Below are 19,070 nucleotides of genomic sequence, written 5' to 3'. Positions count from 1 at the left end.
GAGGTGCAGACAATGGGAGCGTTCCAAATAGTGGGGATTGTAGGGGCTGGAAGAGCTAAGATGGATAAGGAGGATGAAAAGTGCCAAGTTAACTCATACAACCATTGTAATTATAGAGATTTAAGGAAGGGAACCTGTGCTGTCATTGATTGCAGTTATATGGAGAGTTACAGAAATTGAATGGGTTACAAATTTAAAAAGGGAGAGGTTTTAGGTGATCAGAAGTTTAAACAAGAATAAAGAAATTTTAGAGATCTCTAGCACAGATGGGAATGGAAGAGGTGAGATAGTGTGAGGAACTATATGAGTTATAAGTCGGGGAGGATGTCAGATAAAAAAGGGAGAGCTGCATTGTCTGTGTGCAGTTACAGACATGAGGAGTGTTGTAGCGCCTGCTGGAGGGTACACAGATTACAACAGTTCCAACGGCTGGTGCGGTGGCTCAAGAAGGGAGGATTGTCGGGACTGGAGATTACACAGATAGGGTGAAATTGGACCTGCAGGAATTTATAGAGAGAGGGAGGATTGGAGGGACTGGAGGTTACACCGATTGGGGTGGTAGTTGGAGCTGCAGGAGAACACGGATAATAATTGGAGCTGCAGGAGTGAGTGAGATAGGGAATACTGAAGGGGCTGGATCAGTTCACACAGCCAAGTAGAAGTGTAGGGATTGGAGGGGCCAGAGATACTGAGGGTTGTAGGGCTGCAGGAGTTCAGAGAGTTAGTGAGGACTGTGAAGGCAGGTTTGCAGCATTCCCATCAGTTACACAGAGATGTAGAGTGCTGTTCTGGAGTGGGTTACAAAAATCAACAGGGTTGCAGATACTGGAAGATATTACAGGCTGTGGCTGTAGTATCTGAGAAGGTTACAGCGACAGGATGTTTTGAGGAGCTGGAGGCAGCTACAGGTATTAAACATCCTGCAAGGGATCAATAACCTTACATCGATCAGGGGGATTGGAAGTTCTGGAGATAAAGAATGAGAATTGCAGTGACTGGAGAATATCACAGAGATGGGGAGTAATGTAAGAGTTCGAGGAATTATAACGTTAGCTGAGCTGTGTTCAATCGAGTCAGGAAAGACACAGGGAGATCTGAAGTGACTACAGGTGATCAAAAGGACAGTGAGGCTTCTCACTGTAGGATTGGGGCAGTTTACGCAGGCATGGGGTATTTTATGGAATGGTGCTATTTACAGAGATTATGAAGTTGTATAGAATTGAGGAACGAACAGAGATATGGAAGGCTGTAGCTCATGAAGACTTTTGTTGATGTCGGATGCTGAGGTTCTGGAAATTATACGGACCGGAAAGCTGTACAATCTGTCAGAGCTTACAGAGACAGGAACAGCAATAGATCCTAGAGACACGAACACAGATAGGGAGGTTTCTGCTTTAGGGATGGTTGTAGGGAAGTGTAACGTTTACACAGTTAGGGATGTAAGAGCTGGAGAAGGTTATGGAGACGATTAGATTGGTGAGGGGACCGGAGGGGCCTACATTGACAGGGCGGGTGATAGCGACGGGAGAATGTTACAGAGATAGTAAGTCTTATAGAAACTGATCGGGAGAGTCACAAGCATTGGAGTTGATTCCACAGATCAGGGGTTTTACAGGGTCCTGAGAGGATTACGGAGATAGGGAGGATTGTAGAATGTCCACATTTTCAGAGTGTTTCAGGACTGGAAGAGGTTACACAGTTAAGGAGGGATGTTGGAGCTCACAGAGACTCGGAGGTTTGAAGAGGTTGGGGCTGATTATGGATAGATGGATATATTTAGGGACACTAATATGGAACGCAGAGGGAAAGTTTAGATGAAATTCCCTACAGCATGAGAACAGGTACATCCGCCCAACAAATCCACACCAACTCTCCAAAGAGCACCCCACCCAGACCCACTTCTCTCTGACAACGAAGCTAACACTATGGGCAATTTAGCATGGCTCATTCACCTGACCTGCACATCTTTGGACTGTGGGAGGAAACTGGAGCACTCGCAGCAAACCCACACAGACGCAGGGAGAATGTGCAAACTCCACACAGACAGACAGTCACCCAGCGGTGGAATCGGACCTGGGTCCCTGGCGCTGTGAGGCACTATTGCTCACCACTGAGCCACCGTGTTCCCCCAAATTGCAGAATTACACAAAGAGAGAATGTTTGAGGTGCTGGGAGTGCTGTAGGGAGTGGAGGAGCAAACAGGGATGTGGAGTGCTGTTGTGGTTTGAAAAGGGTCTGGAGGTGTTTTTACGGATAAGGAGGTCGGTAGGGTTGGGAGAAGGTTACTGTGGTCGTGTGATGCTTTAGGCCAGGAGGCAGGAGTGTGATCGGACCTGCAGAAAGTTACAGTGATCTCATGTTCTCTTGAGGCTTGGGGAAGGTACACAGGTGGGTACGTTGGTCCAGGCTGGAGGATTTTACAGAGACAGGGGCACTGTATGTATTGTGCAAGACGACAGAAATAGGGATTATTGTACGGATGCAGGATAAGATTATTGAGATTGGACATGTTATCGACACTGGAGCAATTTACACACGGGGAGAGTCGTCAGCATCGGATATACAGCAAGATTATGGGAGGGGTTTGGTTTGGTTTTGGTCAAGGGTAGTTTGGGGGTGGGCATGAAATGCTGGCCAGCCAGAGAAGCAATATCCTACGAGCGAATTAAAATCAACCCTGCTTGGGCCAGTGTCCTGGCCAATCATGTCACAGGTCTATGGACAGGGCTTTCTCCTGACAGAGATGATGCAGGGACAGGGTTCAGGTGAAAGGAGCTTTCCAAATGCAAAGAGAAATGGTGACTCATCGGAACTGCATGGGAATGTGGCTGAAGACAAGCAGGAAGGAACAGGAAGGGACAGAGTTTAACTAAAACTGTACATCAGTGAATTGGGCTGTGACAGGACATTCTGGGAAAGAGTAAAATATAATGTTGCTCCGTTTGGAATTGCCAAAATATCTGCAAAAAGGTAATATACTTATGACACAAATTTAAATGCGATTTAGTCAGCAGAGAAATGTGGTTACAGGGTGAACAAAAGGTGGAACATAAATATACAATGGTCCACAACTTTGTGGGATCTTGGGCAGAATGGGAGTACAGGATGGGTAACCCTGACAGTAATCAATAACAAAGGCATTACAGAGAAAGCATGTGGTCTCACATGATGTGGCTGAATCAGCCTGAATGTGAACCCTGGGTCCCATGTGTCACAAACACAAGCAGATGAACCTTTTCTTTAGGCTGCCAGCAGCACTTCATTGCTCATCCCTGCATTAAACAGAAATTCAATGGAATTTGTACAAAGGCATTATGATAATTTTGGGAGACTTCAATCTTTGCATGATCTGGTACAGTCACCCTGGCAAGAGTGATATTATCCGAGCTCCTCTTTGAATGTGTTTGTCAATGTTTCTTTGAATAACATATTGTGCAAATGGCTCGGGATGTCACTACTTCAGATCGACCATTTGGTGATGAAGATGAGTGAAGGAGTGATGTCACACAGAGATCCTCCAAGAGATTGCGATATAGTGGAATTCAAAGAGATTATCAGGTTTTCAAGTGACCATAAAGCACACCCGAGCATCAGAAACAAAGCCAATTACATGAGTTTGAGAGGAGAACTGACCAAGCTAAACAGGGACACAGAATGAAATGTATGGCTGTAAATGGACAGTGGGAATCAATTAGAGCAGTAGAGATTTACAACAGAGAAACAGACCTCCTGAAGAAGGGCTTATGCCCAAAACATCAATTCTCCTGCTCCTTGGATGCTGCCTGACCTGCTGAGCTTTTCCAGCAACACACTTTTCAGCTGAAACAGACCCCTGGGTCCAATTCGGCCACGCCGACAAGATATCATAACCATTCTGGTTCTATTTACCAGCACATATCCCACTAAACCCTTCCTATTCATGTACCCATCCAGATGCCTTTTAAATGTTGTAATTGTACCAGGTTCCACCATTTCCTCTGGCAGTTGATTCCGTACATACAGCAACCTCTGTGTGAAAACGTTGCCCCTTAGGTCCCTTTCAAATCTTTCACCTCTCCGCCCTAGACCTATGCCCTCTAGTTCTGGACTCTCCCACCTCAGGGAAATGACCTTGTCTGTTTTTCTTATCCATGCCCCTGCTGACTTTATAAACCTCTATAAGGTCACCCCTCAGCCTCTGACACTCCAGGGAAAACAGCCCAGTAGATTAGCCTCTTCCTGTAGCTCAAATCCTCTAATCCGGTCAACATTATTGTAAATAATTTCTGAACCCTTTGAAGTTTCACAAATTTCTTCCGATAGGAATGAGACTAGAATCGCACGCAATATTCCAAAAGTGGCCTAACCAATGTCCTGTACAACCACAAGATGACCTCCCAACTCTTATACTCGATACTCTGACCAATAAAGGAAAGCATACCAAATATATTCTTCACTATCCTATCTACCCGCCACTCTATTTTCAAGGAACTATGAACATGCACTCCAGGTCTCTTTGTTCAGCAACACTCCCTAGGACTAAACTATTAAGTGTATAAGCCCTGCGAAGATTTGCTTTTCCAAAATGAAGCACCTCACATTGATCTACATTAAACTCCATCTGCCATTCTTCACTCCATTGGCTCATCTGATAAAGAGGAGACAGTGAGGTCTGCAGATGCTGGCGATCCCATATCCCTCTTCACTCTTTGTACCCAAATATGGGATGGTTCCTTCCGGAATGTGAGAATTAGAAAGAAAGATTAGGGAAATTGAAGTGGTTGGTACAGCTGTTAGAGCTGGCACAGCTGAGGGAAAGGTGTCGAGGTGTTCTGAGTGAGTGAGTGGGCAGCACAGACACCAGGCAGAGTTGGGCAGAGAAGAGATTAGAGAGAGACTGAGAGAAGGTGCTGCAATCACTGAGAGAACATGAGCCTTGGTGGAAGGTGGGTGCAGTAACAGAGAGAGAGGGTGAGGTCATAAAGTGCAGATGGTGCCACATACCCTGGTAGAGGGGAGAAGATCTGTGACCTCCTTCCTACACTGCTGGGCATTCACCCAGAAGGCTGGCACCTCACTGACCCGGGGCCAGCCTCAGACCAAGCTCGAAGGGTCTAGTGTCATAGCTTCCCCTGCCAGCCCTGGAGGAAGATAATGTCCCTCTCATGCACCATGTCATACACCAGGACCAGGGGCTTGTCCACAATGGGGACCCCCAGTTTTACCCCCTCTGCCATGTCCAGGCCAGTTTCGGATTCACAATCCAAGAGTAAAATGACTTTTTAAAGGTGGGTCCTGGAAACAGGGAGTCCGATACATTCTGGGATATCCAGGCAGTGGGCAGTTCTCATGACAAAGGGGAAAATCATCGCGTTAGTGTCAGATGAGAGGAAGACTTCACGGGCAGGGAGAGTAGTTAATGAAGCAGATTGGGGATGGTATCATGAGAAAATGCAATTCACCTTCTGGAGAGAAACCCTCCATGAAACCCGAATAAAATGAGACTTGACCAAATCATAAGATGGTTTAGGCCTCTGTCTGTCTGAATCAAAATAGGGATAAAATATTGGGAGCAACAAACTTGGAGCGGAGAATTATGCAGGAGATTCAAATACTTAAAATAGGGGTAATACGATGTTCCAGAATATTAAAAGGAGCCGTGGAAAAATCTCCTGCCTTACAGTTACCTACATTATCCAATCCTCACTGGATGCAGGGATGATGCCGGAGGACAGGAGAATGGCTTATACCACAACTTTTTTTAATGTGGAGCAAGGGACTGACTGAATAGGTCACGGCTGGTCTTCTGAGACAGTGGATAAACGGTCACTGAGGAAGTCCCAGGGACTCCAGGACAGGCGGTCTGGATTTGTTCAAGGAACAGCGTGTGTAATTAATCTGACTGTGTCGGTTTGAGGCAGTAACTTGTAACTGCATGTGACTTACTTGGATTTGACGAAAGATCCCATGGCAGACTATTTAAAACCAGAAACTATGGGGTCCAGGTGAATGAAGCAAAAAAACCCAGAGAAGTGCAAGGCAAGGCATTTGGTGACATCAATAAAAGAGAGGAATACAAAATAGAGAGCATGGTCAGTGTGGGCAGATAAATGAAGGTAGCTGGAAACACCAATAATCTTGTTAATGGAGCAAATGGCATCATTTCCTCTGTCAGCCAAAGTGCAGAATTTCAGAACAGGAAACTTATGCTGGAACTGTATACATAATGGGTTCAGTCACAGCTTGGGGAGTGTGTGCAGTTCTGATCACCCCATCACATGGAAGGATGGAATTGGACTGGAGAGGGTACAGAGGAGATCCGTTACCCTGTGACAGTGGAAGTGCAGTTATGAGGAAAGATTGGAATTGGATTGTGCGAGGCGATTTGATTGGGGTGCACATATTGTCAGGGACATGGGTAGAAAGCGAGAGAATACCTTGTTCCTGTTGGAGAGCTCAGTTACCAGTGGCAAATATTTAATGTAATTGGTTGAAATATTAGACAAGTGATGAGGAAAGTTGTTATTTCACCCAGAGTATGGTCAGGATCTGGGAGTCACACATAGAAGCGGAGTAGATGCAGAAACTCTCAAACCATTTGAAAGAGGTACCGGGATCTGCACCTGACGTCCTACAGTGTCCTGGGAGACAGAACTAGGGCTTTCAAAACAACGTTACATCTCGTCCAATGCAGACAGTGGACAGAGTCATCACTTTTATACTGTGCTATTTTCTGAAGTTTTCAAAGTTTACCAGTACCTGATGGGATTAATACGCAGGGATGAGGGGTGAGGGCAGGGAGGAGTAGTGTGTGAATTGATTACCATCACAATAATACTGATCCCATCCTTTATCCACAATGCTACTTCACTGTGTTGGCCTATTTATCCTTCCTGTATAAATGGTCACACTGCAGCCACATCTCCATAATGACAGCTACATCTGATCTGGTTCACACTATTTAAAGCTACCATTTCACTGGCCTTGTTGAAAATTTCCCAGTTTCATTCTTGCTCCATTGAAGGCTGCTGTCAGTCAACTAATGTTTCTCACTCTCAATTATTGCATATCATTCTCTACCATCATCCAGAACTTTACAATAAAATGATCACTGCACCCCAAAACGTTGCCCTACCGACACTGGATCCACTTGCCCCACCTCTTTCCCAAGGACCAGGTCCAATAGTACATGCTGTCTTGGGTTGGATACATACTCCTGCTGTCAGCTCTCCTCCGTGTAATCCAGGAACACTTGCCCCTTGAGACCCTTCACCACCAGTATCTGGAAACATTAAGTTTCTCAGTATAACCGAAGTGTATTATTATCATCGCTCTCATAAGATCCTGCATATTTATTCTCTCCAACATTTCTTTCGTTGCTGGTAGACAGACTATACCTCACAGTGAAATTGTACACTTGTTGTTCTGTAGCTCCAGCCAAATTCATTCTGTCCTTGGACGGATCCTCTTTCTCTTGGACGCCTTAACTAACTCTAATCTAAACCAATGTTTCTACCTTCATCGTTTTCCTTCCCTTCTATCATTTTAGAATCCTTTATACTCAGCAATATTTAACACCCAGTCCTGCCATTCCTTGAGCCAACTCTCCGTGATCAGTCTATCAGATTCCCACACACCAATCTGCATCTCGAACTCTCCAAACTCCGAATATTCACGTCCATGCAGAGTACCTCAGATTAAGGCTTTCTTTCTTACTCCATCTTCCACTGATAAATTTGTTGTTGTAAATTAGTACCAACTGCAGCTCCCATTATTTTGAGAATTCTGGTAGTCTCCTCTACTATTCCTTTTTGGATCCTAAGCACACACCAAGTTATTTTCAATCCGTCCCAAACACCCCGTAAGACATTCAGTCCCAGCTCTGTCACGTTAGCCCATCCAGCTTGTACAGCTGCTGTCCAAATGTCCTAGGAATCTGAAGCCCGTCCTGCTGCATAACCATTTCAGTCACACTCTCATCTACCTAAAACTCCGATTCCTGTTCTCACTTGGACACGGAACTGGGAGTATTCCAGGGATTGTTACATTTGTGGACCGGCTTGCTAACCATCCACGGAGCTCCCTAAATTCTGATGCCCAGACCACTTCACTCTTCCTACCCAGGTCATTCCTACCAACATGAACATGACATTTGACTGCTCACTGTCCCCCAGACGAATGTCCTGCAGACACAGTGACATTCTTAACCCCACTCTCCTGGAATTACAGACACACTGACACCTTCTTCACTTTCCTCTCTCCCCTGTGACTATTGCCCCTCCTTCCTTCTCCCTCCCCTCCTGTACAGTCAGGCTGCTTGTGGTGCCACAGACATGGCTCTGACTGCCCTCCCTTGAGCAGCCTACACCTTCATCAGCTCCCAAACTGGGACACTTTATTGGGACGAAGATATCAGGATATTCTTCCATTCCCTGAATGTTTCCCTTCGATTGTCTTGTCCCACAGACCCTCCCTTCTTCCAGGCCGTCATGTATGCAGGGTGATCTGCTCTGTGTGTGTGCTATCCACCTAATTCTCAGCATCACAGTTGTCCCAGAGAGTCTCCAGTCCCTGTCTGAGCTCCATGACCCAGTGTCCATCTAGGACACGAGTAGGGGCTATGACTTCCCAATGTAACAGAACACATTTTCCATCTGACAAACATGTCTTGCAATGTCGTAAAATGCAACGTCTGGAGTAACTTGATTAATTATTAAGAATGAAATTAACATCAGGGAAATAACAATATGGTTAAGTCCCTTATTCCAATGTGGCCTACTGAGGTTTATTTATTATATTGGCTGAGAATTTCACTTCTCCCTCTTATTTCTGTGTTCAACCCTTATTTCAGAAGTTCAAAAAGTAAATTTGCTAACTTATAGCAATTAACTGACAGTCACCAATAACGGTGTATTAATCAGATAATGAACTTACAGCTTTTTCTGTGATGGCGCTTGCACTTCTTTCAAACTCAGTGCAGGCAGATCCCAGCAGCAGGAAGTTATCTCTGTGACTCCCAGGTCCGTGTAATCCTCCAGCTCCCACTCCACTCTGCTCCCTCACAGGGTCACCGTCTCTGTGACTCCCCACATGTAACCCTCCAGCTCCCAATCCACTCTGCTCCCTCACTGGGTCACCGTCTCTGTGACTCCCAGGTCCGTGTAACCCGCCAGCTCCCACTCCACTCTGACCCCCCCCCCACCCCCCACCCCCCACCCCCACAGGGTCACTGTTTCTGTGACTCCCAAGGACGTGTAATCCTCCAGCTCCCACTCCACTCTGCTCCCTCACAGGGTCACCGTCTCTGTGACTCCCAGGGACGTGTCATCCTCCGGCTCCCACTCCACTCTGCTCCCTCACAGGGTCACCGTCTCTGTGACTCCCAGGTCCGTGTAATCCTCCAGCTCCCACTCCACTCTGCTCCCTCACAGGGTCACCGTCTCTGTGACTCCCCACATGTAACCCTCCAGCTCCCAATCCACTCTGCTCCCTCACAGGGTCACCGTCTCTGTGACTCCCAGGTACGTGTAATCCTCCAGCTCCCACTCCACTCTGCTCCCTCACAGGGTCACCGTCTCTGTGACTCCCAGGTCCGTGTAACCCTCCAGCTCCCACTCCACTCTGCTCCCTCACAGGGTCACCGTCTCTGTGACTCCCAGGTGCGTGTAATCCTCCAGCTCCCACTCCACTCTGACCCCCCACCCCCACCCCCACCCCCACAGGGTCACTGTTTCTGTGACTCCCAGGTACGTGTAATCCTCCAGCTCCCACTCCACTCTGCTCCCTCACAGGATCACCGTCTCTGTGACTCCCAGATACGACTGGGACTCGATCCTCAGTGCTGATTGATATCCTCCCACTTTGCTGCCTCTGTAACTCCCAGGTGTGAATTAGCCTCAAGCTCCTGTCCCAAGTTGTTCCCTCACATGGTCACTCCCTCTGTGACTCGGTGTTGGTTTCCAGCTTCCTGCTCTGCTGTTTCTCCAACTTCAAATCTCAATCGGTCTCGATCCTCGCTGCTGATTTATATTCGCCTGTTCTGGGCTGCTCTCTCTCAGGTTCTCTCCCCTTGTGACTCCCAGGTAATGGTAGGCCTCAAGCCTCAGCTGAGATTTATAACATCTCATTCTGTACTGTTCTCTTACAGGATCGCTGTTGTGGCTGGAAAATGGTGGAAAAGAGGAGGATTAGAAAAAGCAGAGGGTATTACAGTGATTGAGCGAGCTACATGGGATGGAACAGATTATCTGGGACATAGGCAGATCTGCAGCAACTAAGGCAAGTTACTGGAATATACAGTGAGAGTTCCAGCCATTGAAGAAGGCAAAGGAAATAGAGAGATGGTGGCTTGTTCATGACGGAGCTTTTTAGAGTCTAAAGGGCTTTTTCTGAGCTGCTGACAGAAATGTTAGACTTCAACAAATGCAAATTGACAGTCAACAAGTGTTGTATGCTACTGGAGACTGTTGGTTGTTACAGAGTTAGAAGACTTGCAGTAACTGGAGGGAATATAAACGTTTGGAGCACTGCTGGTGTTCAAGGACCCTCGGGACATGAGGAGGTGCAGACAATGGGAGCGTTCCAAATAGTGGGGATTGTAGGGGCTGGAAGAGCTAAGATGGATAAGGAGGATGAAAAGTGCCAAGTTAACTCATACAACCATTGTAATTACAGAGATTTAAGGAAGGGAACCTGTGCTGTCATTGATTGCAGTTATATGGAGAGTTACAGAAACTGAATGGGTTACAAATTTAAAAAGGGAGAGGTTTTAGGTGATCAGAAGTTTAAACAAGAATAAAGAAATTTTAGAGATCTCTAGCACAGATGGGAATGGAAGAGGTGAGATAGTGTGAGGAACTATAAGAGTTATAAGTCGGGGAGGATGTCAGATATAAAAGGGACAGCTGCATTGTCTGTGTGCAGTTAGAGACATGAGGAGTGTTGTAGAGCCTGCTGGAAGGTTCACAGATAACACCAGTTCCAACGGCTGGTGCAGGGGCTCAGGAAGGCAGCTCACTACCACCTTCTCAGGGACAACTCCAAATCACCAACAAATGCTGGCTCAGCCAACAAAGCACATGTGCATGAATGAATGAAGGAATAAAAGATCTGTAAGTAGCACTGAGGTCACTCAGGCAGGCCCTTTCAACAGCACTTTACAAACCCGGAACCACTATTCCGAAGTTCTGGAAGGACAGGAGCTCCAGGTGCAGAGGAACACCAGCATTTCCAAGGTGCCCTCCAAGCCACGCTCTATCCTCCCAGCACTGTGTCTGTCCCTACACCCAAAGGCCTGCAGTGGGTCAGGAAGGCAGCTCCCCACCACCTTCTCCAGGGAATTACAGATGGGAAGGTAATGGGGAAACTCTGCTGTTTACAGCCAGACAGAAAAATAAATTCAGCAGTGGTTGTGAAATGAAATTTCCCTGTCAGAACAACATGCTGAGTATGGATAGAGGATTTGTCTGATTGGCACAAGGCAGAGAGTGTGAAGGAAGGGGTCTTTTTCACGATGGGAACTGTGATGAGGGGAGCTACGCAGGGGTCAGTGTTGCGACTACGCTGTACACGTTACACATTCAGAGTCCGGAAAAAGGATGTGAAGGGTTACGAGGAATAGGTTTCCACGAAAGATCCCAGTGATGAAATTCGTGCCATATGAGGAGCAGGTGAAATCTCTGGTTCTGCGCTTGATGAAGTTTCAGAGGCGGTGGCAGAATCTAATTCAACCTTACAGAATACTGAGGGGACTGGATGGAGTTGACGGGGGCAAGATGTTTCCACGAGCAAGAGAGACTAGGGGCCAAGGACACAGCTTCAGAGTGAAGGGATGACCCTTTAGAATAGAGATGTGGAGGAATTTATTCAGCTAGATGGTGATGGATCTGTGCAACTCACTGCCTCATGGGGCTGTGGATGCTAAGTGATTCAATGTATCTAACTCAGAGATAACTAGTTTCTTGATGAGTAAGGAGATCAAGGGTTACAGGCAGTAAGTGAGAGAATGGGGTTAGGAAATATTTCAGCCATAATCAAATAGTGGAATAGACCCAATGGAGCGAATGGCCTAATTCTACTCCTTAACATGATGGTTTTATGGGCAGTGCTTATTCCATAGGTTTCTAAGTGTGTAGATGGCATTTCTGGCATATCGTTTCCCATATATTCCAGCACTTACCTGATTATTGCTGTGAGCTCTTGATTTCAGGTCAACTGCAGAAAGCTACATCACGGAGAAACTTGGGAATCCTTGTGTATAATTCTCAGAAAGGCAGCATACTGGGCCAGCAGTTCATAGAGAAGGCAAGTGGAATGCTGGCATTTATCCCTGGGAATGGAGAATAAAAATAGTGAAGGCTTGTAACAACTATAGAGGACTCCAATCAAAGCACACTGAAAATATTGAGAACAGGTTTGGTCCCATATCTGGTGTGAAAATGCCCTTGCATTGGAGGCAGCCCAGAGAAGGTTCACCAGACTGGTCTTCAAAATGGAGGGATCTTGATGAGAAGAGGTGGAGAAGGTTGAACTTGCAGTCGTTAAATTTTAGAAAACGAGGCAAAAGCATGGATACACCGAAGATCCTTTTGCTCTTACAGATTCGGTACTGAGACAGTGTTTTCCTGAGCAAGGATCTGTAACCGGAGCTAAAGGGGAATACAAAAGCCTACAGAGAAAAGCTGGGTTGTAGAGACTGGAGGATGTTACAGAGTTCGGGTGGTTTGAGATCACTGTTGGTGGTTAGAGATCAGATGAGTTGACGGGCTGAAAGATATCAAAGAGAGTTACAGGCTTGTCAGTCCTGAAGGAGTTACAGATTTCGGGAGGAATATAGGGACTAGAGATTTCACAGATAGGGGTGGTCGTTGGAACTCCAGGAGATACAGAGACTGGGAGGGTTGTCGGGACTGGAGATTACACAGATATTGGTGGTCGTTGGAGCTATAGAAGTTATTAGAGAAAGGGAGGGTTGTAGGCACTGATAGGGGTGGTATTTGGAGCTACAGGAGCTTATAGAGAAAGGAAGGATTAGATGGACTGGAGATTACACAGATTGGGGTGGTAGTTGGAGCTTCAGGAGTTTTTTCGAGACCGGGAGGATTGTTGGTGCTGGGAATTACACTGACATGGATAATAGTTGGCGCTTTAGGAGTGAGTGAAATAGGGAGATTTGAAGGGGCTGGATCAGTTCACACAGCCAGGGAGAAGTGTAGGGATTGGAGGAGCCAGAGATAATGAGGGTTGTAGGGCTGCAGGAGTTCAGAATGTTAGTGAGGTAGGTTTACAGCATTCCCATCAGTTAGACAGAGATGTAGAGTGCTGTTCTGGAAGGGGTTACAGAAATCGAGAGGGTTGCAGATACTGGAAGATATTACAAAGACAGTGAGCTGTAGTATTTGAGGAGGTTACAGCGACAGGATGCATTGAGGAGTTGGAGGCAGCTACAGGTGTTAAACATGCTGCAAGGGATCAATAGCCTTACATTGATCAGGGGGACTGGAAGTTCTGGAGATAAAGAATGAGAATTGCAGTGACTGAAGAATATCAGAGATGGGGAGTAACATATTAGTTTGAGGAGTTTTAACAGAGATGAGCTGTATTCAATGGAGTCAGGAAAGACACAGGGAGATCTGAAGGTACTACAGGTGATCAAAAGGACAGTGAGCCTTCCTAGTTCAGGATTGGGGCAATTTACGCAGACAGGGAGTATTTTATGGAATGGTGTTATTTACAGAGATTATGAAGTTGTATAGAATTGAGGAACGAACAGAGATATGGAAGGCTGTAGTTAATGAAAACATTTGCTGATGTCAGTTGCAGAGGTTCTGGAAATTATATGGACCGGAAAGGTGTACAATCTGTCAGAGCTTACAGAGACAGGAACAGCAATAGATCCTGGAGACACTAACACAGATAGGGAGTATTGCACAAACCGGAGGAGGTTTCTGCTTTAGGGATGGTTGTAGGGAAGTGTAACGTTTACACAGATAGGGGTGTAAGAGCTGGAGAAGGTTATGGAGATGATGATATTGGTGGGGAGACCGGAGGAGCTTACATTGACAGGGCGGGTGATAGCGACGGGAGGATGTTACAGAGATAGTAAGTCTTATAGAAACTGATCGGGAGAGTCCCAAGCATTGGACTTGGTTCCACAGATCGGGGGTTTTACAGGGTCCTGAGAGGATTACCCAGATAGGGAGGTTTGTAGGATGTCCACATTTTCAGAGTGTTCCAGGACTGGAAGAAGTTACACAGTTAAGGAGGGATGTTGAAGCTGTGGGAGTTCACAGTGACTGGGAGGTTTGAAGGGTATGGGGCTGTTTATGGATAGAGGGATATATTTAGGGACAGTAATATGGAACACAGAGGGAGAGTTTAGATTAGGTTCCCTACAGCATGGGAACAGGTACTTCGGCCAAACAAGTCCAAGCCAACTCTCCAAAGACTAATCCACCCAGACCCACTTCTCTCTGACAATGCAGCTAACACTCCGGGCAATTTAGCATGGCCAATTAACCTGACCTTCACATCTTTGGACTGTGGGAGGAAACTGGAGCACCCGGAGGAAACCCACACAGACAAGGAGAGAATGTGCAAACTCTACACAGACAGTTACACAACACTGGAATAGAACATGGGTCCCTGGCGCTGCGAAGCACCATTGCTCACCACTGAGCCACCGTGCTGCCCCAAATTGCAGAATTACACAAAGAGAGAGTGTTTGAGGTGCTGGGAGGACTGTAGGGAGTGGACGAGCAAACAGAGATGTGGAGTGCTGCTGTGGCTTGAAAAGGGTCTGGAGGTGTTCATATCGTTAAGGAGGTGGGTAGAGTTGGGAGAAGGTTACTGTGGTCATGTGGTGCTATAGGCCAGGAGGCAGGACTGTGATCGGACCTGCAGAAGGTTACAGTGATATCATGTTTTCTTGGGGCTTGAGGAAGGTACACAGGTGGGTATTTTGGTCCATGCTGGAGGATTATTGAGATTGGCATGTTATCAACATTGGAGCAATTTACACATAGGGAGAGTTGTCAGCATTGGAGTAGGTTTCAAATATACAGCAGGAATATGGGATGGGTGGAGGTTATAGAAATAGGAAAATTTCTGGGAATTACAAGCATTCAAGACATTGGCACAAACAAGTTGGACCAAAAGGTATGTTTCCTTGCTGTATGACTCTATCACATGACAAGAGACAGCGTGAGGAGGGAATATAGAACAGAAAGATCCCAGGTTTCAATACCATCTCCTTGAGGGAGGCCTGCTTTCCCTCCTGTTATACTGATCCTCACTAAGACAGCACAGGCCTGGATTGATAACTGTCAACTTACTGTATTGACATAGGAAGGCTCAGTACAGCAGTGATGAAAATTAAGAAGAGGTGGGGTTTGAGCCTGGGACCATCATGCACTGTGTTCGTTCTTCAACACGGTATCTGTGTCATGTCTTCTGGACCAAAGTTCGATCCCTTAAATATACTCTGCTCTGTTCACTGAGTAATCTTACCAATCTGCAGGATTTACTGAAGGCTCCAGATCTCACTCTCCATCTCTCTGGCTGACTAACTGTCTTCAGTGTCGTGATGGACGAAACAGGAATTGGCAATTCTGCTGGGTCAGGAGCATCCTGAGTACCTACAGGAGACAGAGGATCAGACTGAATGGGAAATTAGACTGATGCAGTGAGGGTTACACATGGAGAATGGCACCGAGCCCCACAGAGATCTGGAAAATCCCAGTCTCCATCCCTGGTCTGTGTTGCCTCATCTCCCTGGAGTGGAGAATTCTGTTGGCTCAGGAACTGGAGTAGCTGCAAAAGGTGCAGTCACCGGCATCAATTAAACCCTCACAGTGACAGATACCACATGGAGAGAGACTGTGTGATAGCACCAGAGTGCAGGAAGGTATCAAGATTAAACCACGATTAGGAAGAAGGTGCACTGGGAGCAGTACTCAGGGATGAAGGAGCAATCATTGGGCCTGGCAATGGCCTAGTGTTACTCTCACTCGACTGTTCATCCAGAATTTAATGCTGGTAGCATCTGACTGCTTAATACCCTTTAAGTAAAGAAATCTGTTATGGGCTGCCAGTCTGGCCTACATATGAATCCAGACCCAGAGCAAGGAGGTTGACTCTCAACTGCCCACTGGAATGATCTGGCAAGCCACTCAGTTCAAGGACAGCTCAGGGGTGGGCATGAAATGCTGGCCAGCCAGAGACAGCAATATCCCATGAGTGAATTAAAAACAACCCTGCTGGGAGCAGTGTCCTGGCCAATCATATCGGTGGGTTTATGGACAGGGCTTTAAACTGACAGAAAGGATGCAGGGACAGGGTTCAGGTGAAAGGAGCTTTCGAAATCCAAAGAGAAAAGGTGACGCATCAGAACAACATGTGGATGTGGCTGAAGACAAGCAGAAAGGAACAGGAAGGGACAGTGAATTAGGCTCTGACAGGAAATTCTGGGGAAAAGTCAATTAGTTTTTTTTTGGAATTGTCAAAGTATCGGCAAGATTTGGACACCAGAAAGATGTGGTCACAGGAGAAACTATGCTGTATTGTTCTGTGTTCCAAACAGGTAGGGTTACAATGGCAGGAAGAGGTTACAGGAGGCTGGACAAGATGGGATATGAATGAATAGACACAATTAATAGGTTTGCTCAGAGTGCCAGAGGTAACAGAAACACCAATGGCCTGATCTGGAACAGATGACCCAGACTGTGATGGGTGTGGGAATTGGAGGTGGTTTCACAGGGTGGGAGGACCATAGAGCCACAGGAGGTAACAGAAATGCAGAGAGCTGTGTGGCCTGCAGGAGTTCATGGAGATGGAGAGGTTGGGAGGAATGGGCCAGTTGACAGGGATAAGGATGTTGATTGGATTGAGCAGTTTACACAGGCAGGAATGTTTTAGGCGAATCGAGCAGATTACAGTGATAAAGTGGGTTGTATTGACTGGAGAAGGAATCAGAGATATGGAGGGTAGTCATGGCTGAAGATGTTTATAGGTGCAGGAAGGTTTAGACTCTGCAGATTATTTCGATATAGAGAATGTGGAGTCTGACAGATTTTCCAGAAGGGCAGTAAATTTGGTTGTGGACAGTTTCACAGATAAGGGAGCATTAGTAACCTCCCCCAGAATGGTCCAAGCGGGAAGGGTTGGAGGGGATTTTCCGTTCACACTAACAGGGACATACTGGATTCTTGAGATCACACTTTTAAAAGCCTCCCATTTCCCAGTTATTCCTTTTCCGTCAAACAGACTGACCCATTTTTTGGAGGTGCCGGTGTTGGACTGGGATGGGCAAAGTTAAAAATCACACAACACCAGCTGACAGTGCAGTAGGTCTATTTAGCAGCACTAGCTTTCAAAGTGCTGCTTCTTCATCAGGTGGTTGTGGAGCATAGTCATAAGGCACAGAATTTAAAGCAACTGGATGGCAGTGTCATGGAATGAAATATTAAACAAGTTTTGATTAAGTCTTTCATCTTTCAGAATGATCACCAGCTCTTGTAAATCTAGTGCTTCCAAACAGAGGGTCCTCGATTATCCAAATATCGGATTATCCAAAGGAGAACTCGAGGTCCCGATAGAAACATTACATCAAAGAGCTGTTTCAATCCTGATTGTGTTTTTTTTGTTCACACTGTATAAAACAGATCTCGGCTCACAGAAATACTGCCGAGAACAGTCCTGGACATTGAGCCCAGATACCATCACCAAATGACTGACCTCCCACCCTCTCTGGCTCTCCAGACTTAGACTGGAGTTCTACATAGGGGTAAATCCTATATCCCCCTTCCCCAGATATTCTCTCGAACATTGTCCTGTACAGAGCAGACGTGGAACTTTTCAAAATGTTGAAGGAAAAGTTGCATGTGTGGCTATGTGTGCATGTGCGCGTGCGTGTGTATGTGTGCGTGCGCTATTTGGAGACTTACCCACCAAAGGCAGTAGCTGTCTTACTGTTGGTGTCCACTCTGGCTGCCCAGGAGGGGCGCACAGGGGGGTGGGGCAGCTGGGGTATGGGTGTGAACGGTGGGTGGAGCGGGCAGGGGGGGTGTAATGTTGGACGGTTTGGGACTGGGTGAGGGGGGCTTTGGAGGTGAGCGGGGGCAGTGTTTGAAAGGTTTGGGGGCAGGCTGAGGGTGATGTTGGATGTCTTTGGAGGCAGGCGGGGTGCTCTGTTGGAGGCGGGCGGAGGGTGATGTTGGATGGGTTTGGGGGCGGGTGGGGTGCTCTGTTGGAGGCGGGCGGAGGGTGATGTTGGATGGGTTTGGCGGAGGGCGGGGTGCTCTGTTGGTAGAGGGCGGAGGGTGATGTTGGATGGGTTTGGGGGCGGGTGGGGTGCTCTGTTGGAGGCGGGCGGAGGGTGATGTTGGATGGGTTTGGGGGCGGGCAGGGTGCTCTGTTGGAGGCGGGCGGGGGGTGATGTTGGATGGGTTTGGGGGCGGGCGGGGTGATCTGTTGGAGGCGGGCGGAGGGTGATGTTGGATGGGTTTGGGGGCGGGCGGGGTGATCTGTTGGAGGCGGGCGGAGGGTGATGTTGGATGGGTTTGGGGGTGGGCGGGGTGATCTGTTGGAGGCGGGAGGAGGGTGATGTTGGATGGGTTTGGGGGTGGGCGGGATGTGCTCCGTTGGTGGTGGGCGGAGGGTGATGTTGGATGGGTTTGTGGTGGGCGGGCCGCTCTGTTGGAGGCGGGCGGGGGGTGACGTTGGATGTGTTTGAGAACGGGGCAGGGCGGGTAGCGTTGGATGATTTTGGTGGCAGGAGCTGGCGTGGGTCGGTGTTGGAAGGGTTTGGGAATGGGTCGGGGGGGCGATGTTGAGGGGTGGGGAGGGTGAGTTTGGGGTGAGCAGTGGTGTGTTTTTGGGGGCTGATGGGGCGGGAGGCCTCATGCATGGTTTGCTGCTGCCTAGTCACCTCAACGGGAACTAGTCATTACCGAAAACTCCGAGCCCTCGAGGAAGGACATGGAATCGATTAATCGAATAACCAATTATCTGAATGTACTATTGCCCAACCATCTCGTTCAGATAATCAAGGTTCCTGTGTAAACAGCTGGATGTTAACCTGGTGTTGTGTGATT

General features: G+C 47.3%; 1 protein-coding gene and 1 long non-coding RNA gene across 3 annotated transcripts in view; both read right to left on the bottom strand.

Annotated features, from left to right (window-relative positions):
* The window catches only part of LOC140454072 (uncharacterized), a 15,182-nt gene extending 6,047 nt beyond the window's left edge, over window positions 1–9,135 (bottom strand). The window contains exons 1-2 of the long non-coding RNA XR_011952604.1: window positions 8,914–9,135; window positions 1–7,261 (exon numbers count right to left, since the gene is read on the bottom strand). The exon at window positions 1–7,261 is cut by the window's left edge and continues 6,047 nt beyond it. This is a non-coding gene — a long non-coding RNA (uncharacterized lncRNA). The remainder of the gene's footprint in view (window positions 7,262–8,913) is intronic.
* A 589-nt stretch (window positions 9,136–9,724) lies between these two features.
* Window positions 9,725–19,070, bottom strand: part of LOC140454071 (uncharacterized) — a 59,800-nt gene continuing 50,454 nt past the window's right edge. For both annotated transcript variants that reach the window (XM_072549023.1, XM_072549022.1), the window contains 3 exons: window positions 15,487–15,614; window positions 12,158–12,307; window positions 9,725–10,140 (listed from right to left, as the gene is read on the bottom strand). In XM_072549023.1, the coding sequence (XP_072405124.1) occupies window positions 12,302–12,307; window positions 15,487–15,614 (134 nt within the window). In that variant the 3' untranslated portion in view covers window positions 9,725–10,140; window positions 12,158–12,301. The remainder of the gene's footprint in view (window positions 10,141–12,157; window positions 12,308–15,486; window positions 15,615–19,070) is intronic.

This window comes from Chiloscyllium punctatum, chromosome 28, assembly GCF_047496795.1.
Source record: "Chiloscyllium punctatum isolate Juve2018m chromosome 28, sChiPun1.3, whole genome shotgun sequence".
NCBI lineage: Eukaryota > Metazoa > Chordata > Chondrichthyes > Orectolobiformes > Hemiscylliidae > Chiloscyllium > Chiloscyllium punctatum.
The sequence above is the reverse complement of the archived record's forward strand: the minus strand, read 5'-3'. Positions and strand labels throughout refer to the sequence as shown.